The 24660-nt window shown below is 37.9% G+C and overlaps 1 protein-coding gene across 1 annotated transcript in view; it reads left to right on the plus strand.

The window, feature by feature from the left end:
• The first annotated feature begins 9352 nt into the window (after nt 1–9352).
• LOC126272714 (ATPase ASNA1 homolog) overlaps nt 9353–24660 on the plus strand; it is a 75199-nt gene continuing 59891 nt past the window's right edge. Inside the window, exons 1-2 of the mRNA XM_049975749.1 lie at nt 9353–9575; nt 23405–23552. Of these exons, the coding sequence (XP_049831706.1) occupies nt 9421–9575; nt 23405–23552 (303 nt within the window). The 5' untranslated portion in view covers nt 9353–9420. The remainder of the gene's footprint in view (nt 9576–23404; nt 23553–24660) is intronic.

The following is a 24660-nucleotide window of genomic DNA, read 5'->3' on the forward strand; positions in this document are numbered from 1 at the left end:
TAAGTGAGTTATCCGTCTTGAAAATAGTTCCAGTGGAAATTTTATCACACATTTCGCCTCTGCAGGTGTTGGTGGATGCACGTTTTCATTGCCTGTGGAAACCAAGTGTGATAGATTGATATTTTTGGCATATTCCTGGAAATTATTATATTCAGACTTTTATTTTTGTCACTATCTTTCTGGTTACCACAAGATTAATAGATTTCATTTTATCAGTTCTTTGTGCACTTCTCTCATGCACAATATCCTGTACATCCTGATATAAAGAGAGCGTTAATGGTTGTGGAACTAGTTATGTAGTAACTACAGTCAGAACCATCCTAGCATTTGATTGGAATAATCACAGTTCTTAAAGTGGTTGGTGTGATTGGTTAGTCTGAAAACCAATACTAAATGCCTTCTCCGAAAACTACCTAGAACATATAGTTCAGTAACCCACTCATAATGAAAATGTAATAAATTTAACAGCAGCAAATAGATGTGACCTCTTTGGGATGTCCATATTGAAATGGGTGTCAGTGACGATGAGGCAGTTGTGGCAACAGTGATTACCACAGTACAAAGACAGCTAAATAAATTAGAAAGATTTGAATATTCAACAAATTTGGTGAAAAGGAAGAAGTGTCATATCTCAGTGAGCAACCGGAAACATTTAGCTCTGGGCAAGAGCATGTAGAAGCAGTTGAAGACATGGGTGGGAGAGCTATGGGGGCCATGACCTCCAAATTTTTACTGAAAGCGTTTGTATTTATACATGTACAGAGTATCACAAATTTCAGTTTACTTGCATTGCATAGAGTACTAAGGTAACTAAGAGTCTGTAAAATCACAATAAATTATCAGAAATTTGAATCTACGTCTAAAACTTAACAATTTTGTAAAGCAGGATACTTTTCTGTTGTGTTCCTATGAGTTAGCCCATGTGGATTGGTTTGTGGCGTGACTGGCTGCAGAAAACTTTCCAGCTGGGAAAAGGCGCCGATTTACAGGCTGACCATATGTACCATCCAAAACAAACCTCACACAGTTCATGAGTCAACATGATGAAACAACAAATTACAGACAGTTGACAGAAGGTGAGGCAGAAGGAGGAAGATGCTCCCCTAAGAAAAAATAACAAAAAGACTGACTTTCCCATAGGCAGGTGGAAATGACAGAAAGATACAATGTTCCCCACAATTTCATGTAACCTTAGTCTATAGTACTCAGTTCATACCACTAGAGCTCAGCAAAATGATGATAATGGAGTGTGTACCCTTCAACTTCATTCTCTATGAAATCTGAAATCATTGAAGTTGTGAAAGTTTGTTGCCATTATTGTTCTTAAAACAACTACATAACATAGATACTTATCAAATTCTTGGGTAAATGCTTTCCAAATGATATATTTATCTGAAATGCAGTTCCTTGGAAGAGTTGTTGAAGTGATGTGCTAAGCACCAATGTAAAAAAAATTACACAAAATGTTTTAGTAAATTATTTATAATGCATTGTAATTACTTTTCAAATGTTAGACATCTGTAGCTCATTAAAAGTGAGAGTGGTGCAACACTATATTTAAAGGGGGGAGAGGATGGCAGTAACAAAGAATGACCCCTACATCTACACCTGTGTACAAGAACTGTGGCTGACGTTTAGAGGAATAGTTGGCCATACACTGGATACATAACTGATAGAACAGTTGATGTTTGGAAGGATGCTCCTACACTCTTAGTAAAGTAAATGGTAAAGAAACAATGACTGCTGTAAAACTAGTTGTCAAACAATACACAGGTTTATATGGAGAGAACTACTAAATAAAATGCAATTGTAGTAGAGAAAGCAGGTAGCACATGTTGATTCGTTGAAAGGATACTGGGAAAATGCAATCTGTCTACATAGTAGATGGCTTACAAAAGACTGGTGCGACATATTCTAGAATATTACAAAGGTATGTGGATCCATAAGCAATAGGACTTCATGAGGATATTGGACATATACAAAAAAGGGCAGTACATATGTTTACAGGCTAATTTGACCCATGGTGCAACATCACAAAGATGCTGAAAAACCTGCAGTGGTAGAAGCTCAAATACAGATGCCAATTAACTTTCAAGAGCCTCTTACAGAACGTGTAAGAATCAGCATTAAGTGAGAAATATGCTACAAACCATGTGTATCACAGAATATAAACTGTGAAATAAGCTTAGCGTTTGAATAATTGCTGGGTGCACAAAGCCATTTAAGCAAACATTCTTGCCATCCTCCAGATGTATGTGAATCAGGAAGAAGCTAAGCACACTCTGTCACACAGTTCACAGTGACTTACAGAGCCGATACTGCCAGTGCTGACTATTACTGAATTTTGAAAGTGATGTTATGAAGTACCATATGTGATACAAAGTGTCAGATTATTTCCAGTGGTTATAATTAAAGTGCAACTACTCACAAAAGTCCAGAGTGGGCTGTAGTTATCGTGTGGCAATGAAATTTTGTAGATATTCTAATGTGTTAATATCGACCCAATATGAGCTGGAAAAAAGTTAGTTCTAATTTTGGTCACTAGTTGTAAATCTGGTGCAATAAATGCAAGAAAGATGTATAGCAGTGTATCCATATGTAATGCATTAACAATGGAACATTGACAGAAAAGGTCAAACAAGTGAGAAATACATAATTTTGATTTTATTAGTAACTGCTAACACACAATTTGTTTAATATGAGCACGACAGACGTTGACGAGATGCTGCATCCGTATACGATCAACAGTTTCTTGCAGCAGTTCAGATGGAATCTGGCAATGTGTTCTTGTAAACTTGCATTCATATCAAGAAGCGACCGTATGTGTCTCTGGTAAACGCCTTATTTTAGATACCCCAGAGCCAAAAGTCATATGGATTTATATCACATGATCTTGCAAGCCACACATCTGAGAAACATCTGGAGATGTCACGCTTGCGGAAGGATGCATTAAGAAGAACTTTCACTGTATGTGCAACAAGAGGAGTTGCCCCATCTACATGAGAACAGTAGTTTACACACAACTGTACTCTTCCAAAACAGAATGTACGTGATGTACAAGGAGGCATTGATAACATGTAGACATCAAGGTACACCTGACAGGCCCTCTGGATGTATTCTCTTCAAAGAACAGTGGACTGACACTGAAGCTGCTTGTGAATCCACACCACACAGCCACATGTGGGGAGTGCAATGGGTCTTCGTGCACAACACACAATTTACCAGCATCCCTCTATGTTCACTGCACCCTGTCATGTAAAATGTGCCTCGTCACCCCACAGAATATTGCCTGGCCACATGTCTTCAACTTCGATCCATACCTGAAACTGAGGATGAAATTCAGAGTGTGACTATGTTACTGCAAACAATGACATTTCAGTTGCTGCACCATCTGGATGTTGTACAGGTGCCAGTGTACTGTTGACCATGCAGTGGGCAATTCATGTGACACTGCCTGAGCAAGCAAAAGCAACCTCGTCAATAACTTCCTGTTGGACAGGATGCCTTCCTCTTCCAAGTGCCACACAAAGCTCAACCGTGTTTCCGAATTTCATCATCTTTTTCGAAGCATTTAATGACATTGAGCCTATCCTCAGACACTTCAGTCAGCGACTCTCTTTCAATGTAGCACTATATGTGCTGCCATTCGCCTAAAACAATTTCACTAATAGTGTAGGCCTTCTTGTAACCATAGCCTCAGTGTTCACTCACAGTACGGCTTGTCAAATAACAGCATGGATGTCATACCATCATACAGCATACAGCAACAGATTGGCATTTGGTGACCAAAACTGAAACTAATTTTTCTGGTGTAAATTAGTTCTGCATTAACACGTTAGTGTATCTACCAAGTTTCACCCACATTGGACCTCAATGAGTAGCGGCAGTTTGATCATAACTACCCAGTAGTATCAGAATTATGGATCTAACAATAACAGGACAGTTTTTTTTGGCCAAAGCATAATTCATAATGCACGTTTTTGGAAACTCTGTATGATAAGCTTGCCACACTGCTGAGGAGTGAAACAACAGAAGATATAATGTACATCTATTCCAAAACATCGACATTTATTTCCTCCATCCAATATCTACATACAAACATAGCAGACAATATTTAGTTTGCAAAGCATAGAACCTTTTGGCCTTGCCCATTGTGTGGTTTTTCGAAGTGGCAAATAATGTAAAAACCTGTATTTTTCACTGTACAAAGAGGGTTATTTAATGAAATTTGTTCCAGCAGCTGATATTCTTATATATGGAGAGTGTAAACGTTTTCTTTGTCAAGGTATTGCAATGTCTAAATCATTAACCACTCTCAGATATTTGGCCTCATTTGTGGAAGAGCACAACAGGAAAAATACCCATTGTGTGGTTTTTTGAAGTAGCAAATAACGTAAAAAACTGTATTTTTCACTGTACAAAGAGGGTTATTTAATGAAATTTGTTCCAGCAGCTGATATTATTATATATGGAGAGTGTAAACGTTTTCTTTGTCAAGGTATTGCAATATCTAAATCATTTACCACTCTCAGGTATTTGGCCTCATTTGTGGAAGAGCACAACAGGAAAAATACCCTGCTCCTCTTGGAATCTTCGTACTGAGCCACGAAAATAAAGCACCATAATGAAATAAATGAAATAAAGACCAAGAAGACATAAAATCCATTATTGTAACGAGACAAAGCATGGCGAGTATTTGTTACCTTCTGATATTAGGAGACGGCACCACTCCTGCCCCCATGAACGTCTCCAACAAAATTTCCTTCCTGAGAATAATTGATGTTCCATTCCATTGACGATATGTGTGACTGCCGCAATCTATCAGTATGGAATATTGTCTAATGTTTTAATGTTCTGTTCTGTTACGTCCAGTGTCAGTCGACCTCTACTCAAAAAAAGAAAATTCGATGTTATTTTTCTTATTCCAGGTTTAGATGAGCAACTACTGTAACAACGCCACAGGTTGTGACTTTCTGTTGTGGCAACGTGAGCTACCGTTCATACAGAATGCCACATATTATTATATATGGAGAGTGTAAACGTGAAGTTGCAGAGCTTTCAACATGGCAGCAAATAAAAACATGGGAGGGTGTTATGTTACAGTGCAGGTTGTGGCATTAGAGCTGTGTCTAGAGTTAAATACAAGGAAGAAACAAAGACATTATACCTGAAAATGTATTTCTTGCAGCTTGTCACAAACACATTCACAAAAGACGTAACACTCAACGTTGAAAATGCTGTCTGACAGCTAACTGACAGCTGGCATGTAAATATCATCTGTAGACCCGTCATTCTTTCGAGAATCTTATTGTGTTCATTAATGTATGCATTTATTATAACTAACTATTAATTTAACAGCTGCCACATCACACTCCTAGCCCATTTCTTGCATATCACCCACTATTTTACAGTGCTTGGTTTCACAAGTCAGGAAGCTTATACCACTCTCCTTTTTTGGTAAAGTATCAAGTTCATTTATTCATTTATTCATCCAAAAATCTTTTAAGATTATAGGATGGTCTACATCATTGGTTTGCAAATATTGTACATACACACAAACACTGATTCATAAAACTACACATAGGTTGTTGTTCTTGTTGTTCCAGAAGCTTTGAAAGTGTACCTGCAAACCACTGTTTTGACTTTTTTCAGCAATAAAATGAAAACAGGTTGAAACTGAATAGAGCACGGCAGCAATTATTCCACAGCAACTGTGACAGAATGATAGTGTTTTGATGTATGGTCACCAGGGAGCATGTGTGTACCCATCTTTACAGTGCCATACTATGATACTGATTTTATTTATCTCTTCATATTAAGCCATAATGCAATTTTACTGATTTTTAGATAATAGCATCAGCTGTAAAAAATTAAAATTTTGTGTGATATGCCTGAATTAACCAGAAATTACATCTTCAACTTGTAAGATCATGCTAAATTATAAGCATTGAATTTCTAGCAAAGCCTTTATTCCACAATCACAATATTTTCAATTCATTCATCTTTCTCTACAGTCAGTCCATATACATATGACATGTCCAATGGGTGAATTTTCGAGAAATTTCCGAATAATAAGCACATATTTATCTGTGCAAATCTAATGTATCACAAGGGTAAGACTCATATAGAGACTTCCAGTTATGCTACCTTGGTTCACTGCCAGACCATTCAACATGCTACAGGTTCACCAATCATTCCACATGTTAGTTAGTTATTGGGTGATTTGACATCTTCCAAATTTGTTTTCGTTTCATAGTGAAAAGAACCAGGCTTCATTACACAGTGTTTGTGATTACATCTTCTTACTGTGTACTGCACTCTTTGAATTGCATTATAAATATGTTTTTGTTGATTTCTGTTTGTATTCATAATATTGGGCAAGGTAAAAGATTCAATATTTGTTTTTGTTTCATATAAAGGGTGTGTGTTTGAGGCTTACGGGCGCTAAACAACGTGGTCATCAGCGCCCATTTCATATAAAACAAATGTTGGTGTCATAACATGGTATTCTGTGAACTTATGTGTATTTGTTACTATGTACAAATCCTCCTTGTGTGAGCTGGTCGATTTCAATGTGCAGTAAGTGTATTGCTCATTTTCTGCTATTTTTCACATTCATTTTCTGTACTTTCTCACTTTTTAGTTGAGAGCTCAATGTTAGCAGCTTTTGACAGAATTAGTATTCAGCTTATGACGTTTGGTCACAGATTGAGTACGTAACTCTGTTTTGAATGGTGTTGCAACTTGCCACTGATCATGACGCATTTCGCAGTTGTTTGCAGAATATGGATGTAAGAGTAGATGAGTACGCTTTGTAGTCTTAATGACTAGAGTTGTTTTCCATGCAAATGCTAAATATTCAACAGTAGTTACACAAATGTGTCCATACGTTATTAGCAGGTACTACAAATGACACAATTAGTTTCATCCTGCCACTCCAACAAAAATTTCTGAGTTCTCCATTAAATGTGAGAAAGTACAAAAAACAGATGTGGACAAAAGTAAAGTGGAGTACAAGAAAAATACGTATACTCTACTTAAACCAAGCAGTTTACACACAGATTCATAACCTGTGACAAACATAAATGAGTCCACAGAAGATGTGACATAACCTGCTTCTGTTTTGTATGAAACAAAAAAACATGGAATTATATATCACAGTCAATATTATAGATGTGAGAAAAAATGAAACAGAATATGAGCAAAGTATTTGCAACGCAATTGAAAAAGTGCATTGTGCAATACAAATAAGAGTGTGTGGTAAAATTCTACTTACAGCAGCGACAGAGTAGTGTGCTGATGTTGGCAAAGACTAGCTATGAAGTAAATAATTAATGCTGTTTCTATTCTATGATTGACATGTTCTTGTTATTACCTTTATCTACCTTATGATGAAACCAGCTACCGTGTCATGTCATGTCAAATGATTTTTAGCTGTTGACATGTGCTAAGGCGCAATTAACTCAACTTGATAATGGCCACATGATTGAAATTAGAATACTGGGTTTTACAAATAAACATTTTTATAGTCAAAAGGCGACTACGATGTCATTTACAAATTTTTCGTGACTGTGAACCCTAGCTAAGAAAAGCTGATATTAGTTTTATACTGGGATTTCACGAATGTATTATGTTGCAAGCTCACATAAACGTTTCCAGCCACACACAGCACCACCAGACTGTCATGCTGTATTTTCCCATATTCGATGCCAGATCACTAGGAGTCCTCCAGTCGTTCTGTGGTTCCATAGTGTAACATGGGCCCTGCACTTTTTATATATATTTCTACATTTACATCTACAATCTGCAAACCACTGTGAAATGGCCTGGTATGTCCCACTGTACCTGTTATTGTTTTTCCCTGTTCCATTCACTTATCAGGTGAGGAAGAATTACTGTCTAAATGCCTCTGCATTCGCTGCCGTTAATCTAATCATATCCTCACAATCCCTATGCGAGTGATATGTAGGGGTTATAGCATAATCCTATAATCATCATTTAGAGCCAGTTGTTGAATCTCTGTACGCAGGCCTTTTTTGATAGTTTACATCTATTGTGAATAGTCTGCCAGTTCATGTTCTTTAGCATCTCTGTGAAACTGTTCCACAGGCAGTGTGACCTGTGACTATTTGTACTACAATTTTATGCTCATATTTAATAATCTCTGTTAGTCTTGTTTGGTAGGGGTACCACACACTTGAGCAATATTCTAGAACGGCTTGATGCAGTGATTTGTTAGCAATCTCCTTTGTGGACTGATTACATTTTCCCAGTATTCTACCAATAAACGAAAGTCAGCCACTTGTTTCATCCACGAATGAGTTTGTGTGATCATTTCATTTTATATCCTACGAAGTGTTTGCTATACCCAGGTATTTGTATGAGGTGGCCGATTCCTGCTGCGATTCGCTGATATTTAGTCATACGATACTACGGTTTTGCGTTTTGTGAAGTGAAAAACTTTACATTTGTGCACATTTAAAGCACCACTTTTAAATCTTATGAAAATATGACTGAATATCAGTGCAGCTTCTTTCAGACAATACTTCTTACAGATAACTGCACCATCTGTAAAATGTCTGTGATTCCTATCATTATTGTCCGAAAGATCATTAACATGTAACATGATCAGCAGTTTCAATAAATTTAGAAATGAACTTCGCAACCACGTATCATTCGTTTAAGAATTCATTGTGGTCGCAGACGAGAAGCACTAGACAGAAAAAACAGTTGATTGAAATACGTTTCTTCTGCCAAAAATCGGCGATTACCAGTTGACAAGCTACGATTTGTCTGTACATAGGTGAGCTGCGCTATAGCAATTTCGCTCAAAGATCCAGTTTCCAGTGCTGTACACATCTCATATCTGTGTCGAATTCCAGTCTATCTCTCTCTGTGCGTGTATGTGTTATGCACAGATATTTCTGGAGACAGATTGTTGCATGTAGAGCCTTTACTTGTATTTGTGAAGATTTCATGAACTTACGCGAATCGGCAGCGTAAAACCAGCCTTTGGCGAAACGCGCATGCCAACAAGAGATCACTACAGCTAGCATTCATTGACTATCAAATAACGCAACTTGCTTAATTTTCTCCAGAACAGAAATATTTCTTAAAATTTGGTATTACGAATCGAATCGAATTGCATAGTACGTTTCTTGCAATGGCCGACGAAGAAGTCATATATAAAAAAGGATTACTTATAATTTTGCTAAGTATGCGATATTAATTGCTAAATAGTCGTTATAAAATGTATAGTACTTTATATTCTCCATTCTGAATGCTCCTTTGGTTTAGTATATAACATTGATAAGTTGTAATTGTAGTCGTAGGAGATTCGCTGGACGGACTTCTTAACTTATCTTTGGATGTGATGTAGACGTCAGAGATGTGTGATGTTTTCTGTATGGTTGGAGAAGAATGGCTGCGCGTGTGATGGCCAGCGAAGGTGATGTAAACATGCAATCTGACGACTTTGAGCCTCTTGAGCCTTCGCTTCAGAATATCCTGGAGCAGAAGTCTTTGAGGTGGATATTTGTTGGTGGTAAAGGCGGTGTAGGAAAAACTACCTGCAGGTATTAAGTTACGTTGATACTGTAGACGTTTATGATTAGTTATTTGTTGGTTATTCCATTTGTTGTTGTTGTTGTTGTTGTTTGGTGACCGACAGTTGTTGTATAAATACTGGATGGTCGCTCCCAGATTTTTAGTGTCATTGTTACTGCTCTATACATTTCTTGTGTCTTCTTGAGAGAAAACTTATCAGTGCTTTATTATTCGGGTGTTGATCATGTGTCTGCGCAGATTAGTAACACTTGACAGCCATTTGTGTAAACTGATGTAACGTGGAGAACATTGTGAATTTCAGAAAGTGCTTCAAGCTGCAGTACAGTCCAATATCATTAAAATTATATTTTGCGTCAGTTGCTACAAGTGAGTGGTTAAGATGTGTACAATTTTACAGAGCAAATAAGAGTTAATAGTAACTACAATACTCGACAATCCCCCGTCGACTCTGTACACCAATGTTAATAAGGTCGATAGTACCTGTCGAAAATATACCCGCATTTTCTAACTCGTGACAGTTAGGGGCATATAGGATTACAGTGCATATATGTAATTTGCAACACTAGTGTAAGAATAACAACGCGTTAGCATACGTCACAGTATGATTGTCACAGATACTTTTGCTGATGATACTCTACAAAGTTCGTTTTCATCATATACTGGTACCAAGCTGATGCTGACTAGACTGACCCAAGATCCGTTTTGTAGATAACATATAAACCACTTTTTTGTGCTGTCAGTTATATCTCAAAGAATTTCGTAACTAACAGTAACAAAAACTTAAGAAAAATGTGTGTAATTTGACTTTCATAAAACTTTTATTATAGTCTATTATGTAGGTTTCTGCTTGTGCCATCGGTGTTAACCGTTATTGATGTTTGTTTAGTTTTGCTTGATTGACAACTTCATTATTGATTGCTATTCAGCAGCTTTTGATTATTTAAGTGGTTTGGCAGCTGTGTCAGTAATCTGTGAAGTACAATGGGTTTGTGGAGAGGGCTGATACAGGACAATAGTGTTTAATCTGCTTGTGTTCTTCCTGATATCGAATTCATTTAAGTTATTTTTGACAAAAAGCAATGCAGTACACATGTGAGGGTTTAAAACAGTCAATATCTTGAGCTTGGTAAAATGGCCCTACAGTATCCATTCGGGATAGAAGTTAATTATTGAGGCCCCCTTGCATTTTTCAATACGGCGTGAATATAAACGTGAGGCTTTGCTACTGATCCATTTTTTACCACAGTCATATCTTCTGCTTTCACATTTGTTGATGCAGACTGGTGTGGAAAACATTGACACAAATTTTTTGGAGAAGAATAACAAACTGTGGTCAACTTTGAGGAAGATCGGGTTGGATTCTGGAAAAGTTTAGGAACATTTCAGGCAATATTTGGCCCTATGACCTATCTTAGAAGATTAGGCTAAAGACAGGGGAAGCAATGGTCATGGAGGGAGTGAGGTAGGCTGGTAGCCGGTACACTATGTTGTTCACTTTGTACATTGAACAAGCAGTAAAAGACCATCAAGTGTTACTCCACTGCCTTTCAGATTGGCATTTGTAACCTGCAATGCAGCAAACAGAAAGCTGTCCCCACATTCTGGTGCAAGATGCTGTAGAGTCACCACATTGGAATTAAAGCGAGACTAGTTACCACACGCCCAGCCTCCATAACTGGAACATTGTGGATACGGAATAGTAAGAGGACAGACTGTTGCAGAGGTGCTCCAGATTATAGTACATTTGAGCCTGGCACTATGCCACTCCCATGGCCTACACAATCTTACATTGTCCTGTCACAACAGGGTTGGGTCATGCAACTGTAAATACTGTCCATTGTAGCAGTGCATTATCTGCCATTGTTATTAGGCAGCTCTGAGACGTACTGGTGATAAGTAAAAAGCATTAATTGTTCATTCACATAATATGTATATTAAAAAATCTCTTTCTTTTTGTCGCTTTCGTGTCAAACGAGCAAGTTCTTGGCGAGGTGCTCCAATGGTGTTTTACCGATGCAGTGATCAGCAGTGCAGGTCACTTAAAGAAGAGTGCCAAAGGTTCTTGTTGGAGAGAAGTACTTGGAATCATTATCAAGAACTACTGTGCTGTCTATTGATACAAAATGCTCAAAAAAGATTGTGAATTGTGTATCAATCTTATATCTGTGCCGAAAAAATCTTCATATGTAATTATCTATGTGGTATTTATTAGTGTGCACATAATACAAGTATGCCTTCATTAATTTGTGTCAAGCACGTCCTTTGAGTAGAGCAAGAAAATAAATATTTTTTGTATTTACCAGAAGTGATTAATATGGCCCAAGTATCAGTGAGTGATTGTAAAAGGCATTTCTTTATTTAGGAACTTAATCTGAACAGACAATCAACATTCAAAAACTGCTAGTGAGAAAATATTAATTTGCAAACTGTTACGAACTTCAAATAATATTGTTAAGTGTATTGATTCTTTGAGAAGTGACTTATGATTTATTGCATTGAATGAAGTGCTTATGTTGCATTAATGACATTGTAAGCAGTGATAATTACTTTTCGTAAGTGTGAGTCGGTGGTCAGTCCCATAAAAGTAATTCAGTTCATGATCCAAATTAGAATTTGAAACTAATTGTGCACAAACCATTTGATCTTAGAAGATTGTCTGTACATAAAGTTTGCAATGAATCAGGATATCTGTGGATGGCTTCTGATAACTGTATTAATGTTCAGAAGTATTTTGAAACCTATTAACGAGGAAGAATTGAGAAGAATGAAGCAGTTCTGTTAAGTAGAATCTGCGCTCTTTCCATTGCTGATGTGAAGCGTCATTGTACTTAAGGGAATGCTTACAATTTTACCCTTCAACGGTGATGTGCGTTAACCTTATGACACGGTCTGTTCTCTTCTATGTAGATTAATGGACATACTTGATATCTGAAGAATTATTTAACCTATTCACAGTTAAGAGGGGCACAATAATATAACAAAACTCATATAATGTGGAGATTGTGCAATATTTAGCACAGTCACACTAGTTCTTCAAGAGAACCTTTCTGTTTGCTATTAATGAGAAGCTGAAATCAAATACATAAGACTGTATAGCAGTCATACTTAAAAAGAATCAGTATTGGAGAGAGAGACTGGGTTGGTGAAGCATCACGGGAGATGCAAGTGCACGCTTTATTGAAGACTATATAGATGAGTCTACATGTGGCATGGTCTGTAATATAAAACGGAAGTGTTCTGCAAACCAAAAGCACATTGGGTTACCACATACTCCATGACTCTTAGGCAATCCGATGTGGGTCATCCACTGTTACTAGACTCAACGTTCACTAGCTGCAAGTCTTGTGGACTGTGACTAGTCCTGATGCTGCCAGGATCTGAATTGGTGCCTTCCACCTGGAGAATATTTGCTGGCTGACTTCAACCGACTTAAAGGCACCTACTTTGGGGTCCAGGGTTAGCACCTGCACCTGACTTGTTGCTGAACCACTACCTGTCTGCATGCACACCCTCTGCTATGGGACACTTGCATCTGTGGAGTGTTGTCACTGCATCTTACATAGGGTTCCACAGTTCTTGGGTGTTGTGTGCCTCTCCTCTTCGCTTCAACTTGATGTGACCAGTGCTGGGCTGGCTGTGTTGATGTGGCATCTGATGGGGCACTGCTAGGATATGGTTACAACACAAGGCCGTGCCACTGCATCCTGATAAGTGGGGCTACTGTGGCTACCACCTGGTTTTGCCACTGTCAGCTCAGCCGCCTCGCTCGGCTCCCACTGCTGGGAGCTGACTGCAGAAAATGATACTCTGGACTGAAGTATTGATAGAGATGAATAGCCCATTGCTTTTTCACTGCTCCTGTGACTTTGCGATGGCCAACCATGTCGTTCATTGTTATCTTCTACCCTCTGACGATCCTGCACCAGCATTGTGTCCTTTAGCGTGGTCATTAGCACTAAAGCCATCCTGACCCTAGTATACAATTACAAATTTGGAGAATAAATTGAAGTACTGAGAGAAAAAATAAAAACTTTAAGACTTGGTGTTGATGATATGATTCTGTCAGAAATTGCAAATGACTTGGGAGAGCAGTTGAATGGAATTGGTAGTGTCTGGAAAAAGTGGTGAACATTGACAGTAGTAAATCAGGAGACTAGAAAGTAGTTGTATTGCATCAGGAGATACTGATGGGGTTAGATTAGGAAACGAGACACTACAAATAGTCTGTGGGTTTCGCTATTTCGTCAGACGGTGGCTGGAGTACCTGTTGATTAAAAAATAAAGAACAGATTTCAATTGTTCATTACACACAGACAAACTATAAAAGATAAACACATTAGGCACATCACAACATGCAGGAAGAGCTAAAGTTTTGACACAGCTGCACTGCAGTTTGTTTGTAGTGACATGGTGACCACACCACAAGAGAAATCATTTTGTGCGTTGGAATTTGCGTTAAGTCCGTCCATTGTTCAAGTGCAGTATTCCTCCAAGGTCACCAGACCTCACACCTTGTGGTTTTTTTTCAGGGTGCACAAGATGGCTGTTGCCCTACATATGGCTGCTACTCTTGAAGAGTAGGTTGTTAAAGCTGTTGATTCCATAAACAAAGACTTATTGATTCGTGTGTGGTATGAAATGGACTACTGTTTCGATGTTTCTCGAGCAACGCACTGTGCTCATGTTGAGTGTATGGTATAGTGTGTGTGAGTGAACGTACAATCGTTGAACCTTTCTCTGTCTAGGGATATGTGCAATGTTCCATAGTTTGTCTGTAATAAAAAATTGAAATCTATTCTTTCTTTTTGAATCACCCTGTAGACAGAATATAAAATGTACACTGTTGGAATAATAAGAATAGTATTTCTAAAGAAGAGAAATTTGTTAACATCTTATATAAATTTAAGTTTTAGGAAGTTCTTCTGAAGTGCATGTTGTGAGTGTAGCCTTATACAGAAGTGAATTGTGGATGATAAGCAATTCAGACAAGAAGAGAATAGAGGTGTCTTGAAATGTGATGCTACAGAAGAATGCTGAAGATTGGATGGGTAGACTGGGTAACTAATGAGGAGGCACTGAATGGAATTATGGGAGAAAAGAAATTTATGGCAAAACTTGACTAAGAGATGGGACCAGTTGGTAGGACAGATCCTGACGCATAAAGGAACTATCAGTTTGATAATGGTGAGAAGTGTGAGCGAGAAAACTTGTAGAGTGAGACCAAGGGTTGAATACAGTAAGCCGATTCACCAGTGTTTCTTTGGAGGTGAAGATGTTGGGATAGGATTGAATAGTGTGGAGAGCTGCATCGAACCAGTCTTCAGGCTGAGGACAGAAACAAAAACCATCAATGGCGTCTATGTTGTTAGTATGATTTCCTGTTCTTTGTCACTGCAGTTTCATTTTTACAGTTTCCCTTATAGAGTTCAACCAGTTACCTGACAGTCGCATTAAGTGATCATTTCTAAGCAATTTTGTCTTTGCTCTTAATTTTTTGAAATTTTTTCTTGTAAATCTTTACATATTTTACTCTGATGCAATACCATGAAAGTCACATGCAACAAATGTCAAGTCCCCATGAAGTGTGTTACATGGTTGGATATGCACATGATCAGCAGTTCAACACAATTGCATAAAATTTGTAGGAGCAACACCATATGTATTCTGTGTGTAATGCAAGATTACACAGACTTTTTCTTTCAGAAATAACATTGGAATGTTTGTTGCTTCTTGAGAAGAATGTTTTATGCCTTGTGAAAGAGACATGAACATCATCATGTGTCAGATGTTGACAGCAGCAGGGTCATATTTTGTAGAGACGGTGTTTCATCATACCACATTATTGTTAATGGCAATGTCAGTGCCCCCACATGAGTAGCACATGAGATGACAGACGTACTGTTTGCTCAGCCATGCAAGATTGTACTGCCACATCACATATCTTGAGCCAGGAAACATCGTTTGCATTGAAATAAGTATCCACATGGACAATATGGTCACTTCTGAAGTACCATGAAATGGTAGCACTGTGTCCATTGTTAAGACTTTTCTTGATGCAGCAGCAGAAAAAGGTACATTGACAGTTTTTAGCACACTGCCAACAGTAGTACAAACAGAAGTAGCACCATGTTGCCTTTCCGGACAAGTCCCAGTTCTACAAACACATCACGATGACACACATGACTGTGCAGAGGCTCCAATGAGAATGAACATTACGATACTGCATTTGTCATTGTCATACAGGCGCAGCATCAGGTCTGATAGTGTGTGGTGCCATTAGGAACACAAAAGCATTACCTCTGGTTTACTTAGCTGGTAATTTGGATATCACTTACTTTTCTGGTGAGTTCATGTCTATGGTTTTTACTTAGCTGGTAATTTGGATATCACTTACTTTTCTGGTGAGTTCATGTCTATGGTTGTCTCTTATCTTTGAGGTCCCCATTACATTCTCTCTCAATATAACTGCAATATGACTTGTTTCTCATGATTTCTGGACCTAATTTAGTGCAAAATGTGTTTGACTTGAGCTGGCCAACATATTCTCTAGCTCTCAGTTGTTGAAAACATCTGGCCATGGGTTACCGAGGGACTAGCATGCACTGCTCACCAGGCACTACAATTTGTGAACTCTGGTGGCCTAGGGAATGATTTGCCTGTATCTGTCACCAAGCTAGGTTTAACTCGATGCTCAGCCGGGTTGGAACCACTGTTTGATGTCTGAGGTGGTTGATCTGTGTACTAAATTTTGCAGTCTGTATACCTTAAAATTACATTCAAATTTAATTATATATTCTTCACACTATGCTGTGTGACCAATATAAGTACACACACACACACACACACACACACACATCTGCACATACACAGACACAAGCAGACGGAACCCTTTGCCTTTACAAATGTCTGCTTGTGTCTGTGTATATGCGGATGGATATGTGTGTGTGCGAGTGTACACCTGTCCTTTTTCCCCCCTAAGGTAAGTCTTTCCGCTCCCGGGATTGGAATGACTCCTTACCCTCTCCCTTAAAACCCACATCCTTTCGTCTTTCCTTCTCCTTCCCTCTTTCCTGAAGAAGCAACCGTTGGTTGTGAGAGCTAGAAGTTCTGTGTGTGTGTTTGTGTGTTTTATTTATTGTGCCTGTCTACCGGCTCTTTCCCGCTTGGTAAGTCTTGGAATTTTTGTTTTTAATATATTTTTCCGGTGTGGAAATTTCTTTCCATTTTATTTGTATCATTAGGCTGTTGATAGTCATTGGTAGTGAATAAACAGTTGATTTCAAGTGTATTTGTACAATCTGCCAAAATTTGTTGTGTATGAGGTCTTATGTAAAAGGAAACAAACCTGATGCTGCCAATTTAAGTAACACAGTCACTTATTGGTGACTGCCTTCAAAAAGTAGACACAAATCACCATTTATGCAGTCCTCTGCTCAAAACATTTCTGTAAATCATTTGCCATGACAATGCATGGAAGCTGTCCTTATTGCATTTTCCAGTGAAAGGGTAAAACATGTTTGTAGTATCAGCAATTGATTTGGATGTAAGTATGTAATCAGTCAATTTTATTTTTATTTTTGATACAGTGTATTATACTATTAACTAGTTTTCAAGCTGCAGCGGACCATCAGATAGGGGTGTTAAATTTAGTCCATGATATAATATTCCTGTAGCACTTTCATCACATGAGCCTGCAGTGGATTGAAAACTAGTTTCTGATCCAATAAATCATATAAAAATCCAAAAAAGTGACTAGTTGTATATTCATAGCCAAACAAATCACAGTTAAATTTGTCATCTATAATCAACATACTGAAATTTATGGTTAACTGTCAGAGCTAAAGGTTGGGAAACAATCACACAAGATATAAAATAATAAATACTCCATTAGTAATGTGAGCAGTCTCATTATTCCATTATGAAAAAGATGATTATTGTGGTATAGTCTGCCTGTAAACTCAAGAGTGGGCAGTGCTTTTGGTGGGGAAGTGGACTTTCCCAGAAGAACGCTGCCACCAGCCTACAGGGGCAACCAAAATCTGTTGCCCGTTATCTGTCTAGCAGTGTAGATTGGTGTGCAGTGATATACTTCGTTTCTGTATGTGGGATCTTAGTTGCCAGAGTCAGTGAGTTAACTTTGTATACTTACTGATGTACTTCGATATTCGGAAGTGATGGATAATTGTCTAGCATTGCAAGAAAATGTGCAGAATACGAAGAGGAGGTGGTATTTGGGGAGTAACGAGCGTTCGATCATCTCTAATATTATTACAGTGTGTACTAAAGAGGCAACCCAAAAAGAATGGTTGGTAATATTACCAGTCCCAATCAAAGGGCTGCAATTTATGCAAATGTCAGCCTCACCTAATAGGACCCATAAGTAATGGATGGAAAAATAAGCCGCATAGTGTACTGGAATTTCCGCAAAGGAAAACTAATAATTTTGGGAGGAAACCCGTTGTTATTGACAGTTTCAAAATCACATAAAACCTTTGATGCTTATGGAGCACTGAATCTCTATCTCGGTCACTACTCACCTGTTTCTAAGACATATTGCTTAAAACATGTCCGCAATAGCTATTCTAAACACTGCTGAAATTTCCTTCGAAACATGTACAACAATTCTGGACTTCTAAGCAAAAAGCTTGACATACGAGGTGTGCACGCATATTAATTTTAATTTTTTGGTAAGAACTTTATTTGTTAATCTACAGCAATGTTATCCTTCTCAAAATATTCCCCATTAAATACTATGCTTTTTCCAATTTCTGAAACCCTTTACGAACTGTTTCTTCAGGATAGTTTATAGGTCTCTTAACTGTTCATTTTAAATCTCGTCCATGCTTGTAAAACAGCTGTCCTATAAGGCCTGCTTTGAAATGTTTACACCACTCGTCTGCCCTGGGTTTACTCATAACAGGCTCACCAAAAGCAATATTTACCATTTCTAAAAATTTTATACACTTCATTCCATTCTTATAACAAAATTTAATACAGATTATCTAATTTATTTGTATACAAAATAAATCATCGTTGATGCTACCAAAACACATGTAACCTTTCTGACAGCTGACAACAGAGTAAATACCCAATATGCATAACATTGAACACATACTTTGGAGGCATGTTTACGAAGACAGTGACAAGAAAGTAGTGCAAATCGGACTAATACAACACACAAAATTATGAATTTCTGCTTACTTTTTAAACACTCTTTGTGTTTTCAAGAATTCTTAAGTTTCAATGTAGTCCTTCAAAGAAAACTTCTACCTTTTAGTAGAACCACAAAATAAGAACAAGCCTTAAATTCTACAGACTGATTGCATTATATGGGGTTCGTTTTACAAATAGCAATAGAGGAACATGCATTCACATGAACAGGCATTTGGTTCTATGTTTGTAGTAGAATACTGACTTACGTTCTTATGTTAATATTATTTACTCTATAATGTTGTGTTTTGGAAGAAGCTATCGTTTTTTGTATTCCTTATGGTTGTAGTGCATTTGTCTAAAAATAAACGCAGCCTGTACATGGCATCACCACAGATTTGAGGTGCATACCGTGGCAGGGTCGGTACTATGTTGTGAAGCAGCCTGTAGAAGTGCCTTGTGACGTAGCTGGGTTGGCAGAGTGGGGACTCAGTTGCTCTTCAGTTTACCGACAGACTATATTTTCAACTTAGGCTTTCACATCTCATTAATGGCCTCAAATCGTTGTCTGTCTGAAGCATCATTGATATATCTAAACTCAAGATTAACCGAAGGAGTAAGAACTGTGTGTGGGAAAGCTGTGGAATCTGAAATTAAAGTTTGAGTTATCTCAAAAGCTGCAGCTGCCATATGGGATCAAGCGTTGCACAAGACAGAAATCAAGCTCAAGACAGCCACTGAAACAACATTATATTACTGGCTTTAGATCTGTCTTGAACAATGTACTTACTGGCCATCTCTCTCTTGGTAATGCTCCAAAATTGGCCTACTTATATCACAGAGGATAATGAAAAGGATCTGAAGTATGTCTTTTGTTTCTTGTCCCATAATGATATGCTTTTATAACGCATTTCAGGAATCCTTCTTTCAGAATTATGTAATGCAATTTTGTGTATGTATCCTCTCACTTTTGTCACAGAGCTAGCATCCAGTAGGCAGCACACATGTAATCCGCAGTATTGGAAAGCTTCATGACAGCGATAAGAGTTGATCTAACACTGACATTCAGTTCCTTGGGCAAAACCAGTTCTCACAAATTATGGCATTAGTTCGTCCATTATTCTCCAAGGGCACTCTGCCACCCTCTCTCTTGTATTTTTAATTATACAAACAACCATTAATTTTGTAGAATAGTTACATCATTTTAAAGATTGAAGAATGCTTTATTTTTTATACTACCCCATTTTGGTTGGTGCAGTTTTTTAGGCAGCTATGGCGTTTTTACAATGCCCACGTCATACAAGCTCGCTGCCATTTCCCTCAGGTAATGTTGAACCTTGCCTTTCACCTCATATCTGGAGCACGTCCTCTGTCTAGATAAATGTTCCTTCAAATTAAGGAACAAATGGTAGTTGCTCAGTGCCAGGCCCACACTGTGTGATGTATGGGTGATGATCCAACTAAAGTTTTGCAGGAGATACAGTTTGACCGGCAGCCTGTGGGCAAGTGTTGCTGTGGAGAATACTTATGGACTTGCTCAATGTGCCTCTTCTCCAGTTCTGAGTTGTCCTGGGTTTTTTCAGTGCTTCTCAGTACCTGTCAGCATTTCTTTTTGTCCCAGCAGGCAAAAAGTTGTCGACCTTCTGGTCCCAAAGCACAGTTCCCATGACTTTACTGACCGACAGTGTTTGTTTGAATTTTTGCTGCCTGGGTGAAGAATGATTGTGTCATTCATGTGATTGTTGTTTTGTCTCGCATGTAAAGTGGAATGCCCAGCTTCTGTCGCCTGCGATAATATAGTCCAAGTAGTTATCCTATTTGTCTGAATAATGGTGAAGAAATTCCTTGATGCTGATTCTGGTTTTCTGTCAGTATACACAGTACTCATCTTGCACACACCTCCCCATTTCACATTTTTTTCTGTTAAAAACCTGTGGATGGTGCTTCGGGAGCCTCAGGGAGTAAAATGCAGAGAGCATCCAGGATGATCCTGTGACATTTATGCATTATTTCCTCAACCTTTGTGACTGTCTTGTCAGAAATTGATGGCCTGCTACTCCTTTCTTTATCATGAATTTCAGTACAACTGACTGTAAAATCTCTACACCACTCTTGAATGTTTTTGACAGCTGTACACAGCTGTCCATACGTTTCCGTCTGTTGGCAGTGAACTTCAACTGGTTTAATACCCCTTGCGTTAAAAAAAATTAAATAACTGCACAAACTTTAAACTTGGTGGTAACAATAAATGTGAACTCTTTTGAAGGGCTTCCCAGCCAAGACAGAGCATCTAAGTGAAGTGAACAGGGAGTCATTTGGGATTAGAGGAATCACTACAGTGTGACCAACAGCTGCACAACAGTTTCTCCATGTCACCGATGTTTGAGACCTTTTATTTTTTTGCTCTCACGATCATAAATGGCCACAATGAGCTGATCTGAGTGTTACGTATCCACAAGTAATATTTGTTTTGTTCCACTCCCTTCAGTGAATATCTTTAGGTTATATTCCTGCTAACCAACAATATCTTATATGTAATTTCTGTTTTACTGCTAAAGACATCACCTTTTTTTTTTTTTACTGTGTTTCTCATTGTACAGGCAGTTCTGTCTCAATTAAATCTTTCTTTGTAGATGTTTGAAACTGATAAAATGTTTCATTAATGTAATGCTGTCAATTTGCTGTTACTCTTTGAAAGGCATTAATAATATAGGAGTGAGTTGAGATTTTTTGGGAAAAGCACTAAACACCCATTAATTGGTATAGTTTGTAATGAAGTCATCAGGTGTCAAAAGCATGGAGCTGAATTGCTGGTCCACAATTATGTTGCTGCACTGTGTGCACCCTGGTGTCCTTAATAATCAGACATGGCATCATTGTATATTGTGTTTGGAGCAATGACTCTGTTCTGTTGGGGTGCAAAGAAGTGATTACTGCATTATGAGCTGGTGCCTTTACCCCCAATTTCAATGCCAAATAATCACTCTTCCTTTACAAAGGGAAAAGGTTATTGCTGACCAGTCTCTGATGTTCTTTTTAGCCTTCTACATTGGCATGCTTACCACCAAATTATCAATTAGGATGAACGGGCATAGGCAGACTGTATATACTGGCAACTCACAGTATCCTGTTGCAGGGCATGCTCTACAGCATGACATTCGTGACCTTCGGCGCCTGTTTCACCACACGCGCCATCTGGATTCTTCCCCAGACACCAGTTTCTTAGAACTCCCCGGGTGGGAACTAGCACTACAACATGTCCTTTGTTCTCACCACCCACCTGGCCTTAATTTACATTAATTTCTTCTGTCTCAGCTTTTCCTCACTGTTAACTACACTTTGCTTCTCTCCATTTTAGTTTTCTGCATCTTTATCTTTCCTGTCTATTTTTCACTGCCCACTTGCATCTCTCGTTATGCGCAATGCACTTAGCTTCTCACTCTTATTAACTCATGCACGATGTTTTAGTAGTAATCTCTGTCTTGCATATTACCCTGTCTTCCACCTTTAAGCTCTGAAGTTTTCAAATCCCATCCGATGCATTCCCCAACAGTCAGTCTTCCCTTCTCATCGCGTATGGTAAGTCTCCCCTGACCTGCAGTTCTGGGTGACTTTCCCAAGATGCAGTCCTTTTCCTTCACCCTTCTTCATTCCCCTTCAACCCTTCTGCCTGAAGGAGGAGCCACTGGCTCCAAAAGCTTGCTAATCACAAGTCTTTTATGTGTGTGTTCTGCTGCTGCTTGGTGAGTAGATTTTTTATCTATCCAATTAAATAATTTTATATGTCAGTTTGGATGATGTGGACTGATCACATCTTAGCATATTTTGGGTTTCATTATCTTTGCTTATGATCTGTAGTGAACCCTTTGTGGTTTGTACGCAATTGACGTCCAAAGAGCCCTTGGCAGCAGAAAATGGTGACACATTCTCTGATGTAGTTAGTGTTCTTGGAAAATGTATTATTTGTCTGTCTACTACTGTGGTCTGTGTACACGCCAGTGTAAATGTTCCAAGCTGATGATCATAGATAACATTTTCTCATTTGGTCACTGGATATGTCCAACTTTGCAACTGTATTGACACATAATCTGAATTCTGAACACTAATGACAAACATAAACATTGTGTGAGACTAGAGAGGCATGTCTTTTTCTAACTGATTGTATATTTGAGCATCAGACCTTTAGCTTTTCTTCTTGTTTTGCTGGTGTTATACTTTCCACAAATAACATGTTACCTTCAAATTAACTTGGAGGGAATTTTTTCAACAACAAAACATTAAAAAATGGTGTAGTTCGTAAAAGGTACTGTCTGTAAAAATGTTAGTCTTCAAATACCTAAAAGTTGTTATTCTAGTGCCTTATAGTGGTATCAGTTATTAAAATATTTTATTGCACAGTGTAAGATTCCATTCTATTGCTTGTAATGTCTGTAGAAAACCTGTGAAAATTGTATGTGTCTCATGTCATTGCTATTAACAGCAGACTTCACCAGAGCAATGTTTCTATTTTATATAGACCGACATTAGATTCCCACTATTCGTATTCATCGAAGAGATACTGTTAGCTGTCTGATTATTAACTTGACTTACCATAGTAGCACTATCAGTCCTACACATACTGTTTTTAGGAATAAAACTGTAATAAAATGTCAAGCACCTCTGAATGTACTTTAATTTTTTGTTGCAGTTGCAGCCTGGCTGTTCAGCTTTCCAAAGTACGAGAAAGTGTTCTCATCATATCTACAGATCCTGCACATAATATATCAGATGCTTTTGACCAGAAGTTCTCTAAAGTTCCCACGAAGGTTAAAGGATTTGACAACTTGTTCGCAATGGTAATAAGAAAATGTAACACCATGGGACAGATAATTCAAGAGTATGTGCATCTCATTGAATGTGGTTTATGTGATTTTGTCTTCTGATATTGCATGACAGTTCTACTATTCCAACAATTTTTCAAGGCAAATGATGCTTTAACTGAGGTATAATTTCCAGATAGAACATCAAAAGACCTTTTCAGTTGAAGCAAAACATATTTGTTTGTGTAAAATTCTTCTAGTGCAACTGTATTAGTTAAGATGACATTGGGGGGAAGAGAACTTTCGTTGCTAAACAATGCACAATAACAACTAAGTAACTGTTCATAACTTTAAAGAAAAATAGGAAACATTTACAGAGAAAATTGTGAAGGGAGAAAGTGTGACTGAATATTGGAGTGCAACTTGATCTTTAAAAAGCTGTTGGCTTTATAGTTTACAGCTGAAAAATAGAATTTATGAGATGAACTGTGATGTTGAGTGAGTGCTTATTGGCAGTGGTGTTATTGCTTAGTGAGAAGTTAAAGGAATATTAAGAGAGTTTGTTAAGGGATCCTTCCATATTTTCTCTGTATGCTCCTGCATTCTATTTTAAATACTAGGGAAAGCTCAAGCACAGGAAAATATAAATAAAATTTTCTCTTAAAAACTGATTCTCTAGAAGTGGACTGTCATTGCATTTAGATGAAACACTGTATATACAGTTCTGTACTGCAGAAGTGCTGAGCATACCATTAGAAATAATGGACAAGAGTAAAATCAGTAAATGAAGCAACATTTTCTGATTGTTACATGATCGTATTGATAAGAATTTGAACTGGAAGTAACATGCTGCAGAACTTTTTTTATACTTCCAAACTCATCCCCTAATGTCTTATGGCGTCATATTTTGGGAGTATCTTCTTATTGAACAAATAAGTGTTTGTTGCACAGGATTGTGTGTGTCGATAATACACTGATGGAAAAAAAATTGCAGCACTAAAAAATAATTAATGTAGAGTAATGAAATTTTGGGAATACATTTGGGTACTTTGCGCTTGCTTGTACATGCTATAATTACCCAACTTACTCATTCTGTATCATGGCAAAAGTGCTCTATGGTACATGCAAATAACTAAACCAAACA

The sequence above is a fragment of the Schistocerca gregaria genome, chromosome 5 (genome assembly GCF_023897955.1).
Source record: "Schistocerca gregaria isolate iqSchGreg1 chromosome 5, iqSchGreg1.2, whole genome shotgun sequence".
NCBI classification, from domain to species: Eukaryota; Metazoa; Arthropoda; class Insecta; order Orthoptera; family Acrididae; genus Schistocerca; species Schistocerca gregaria.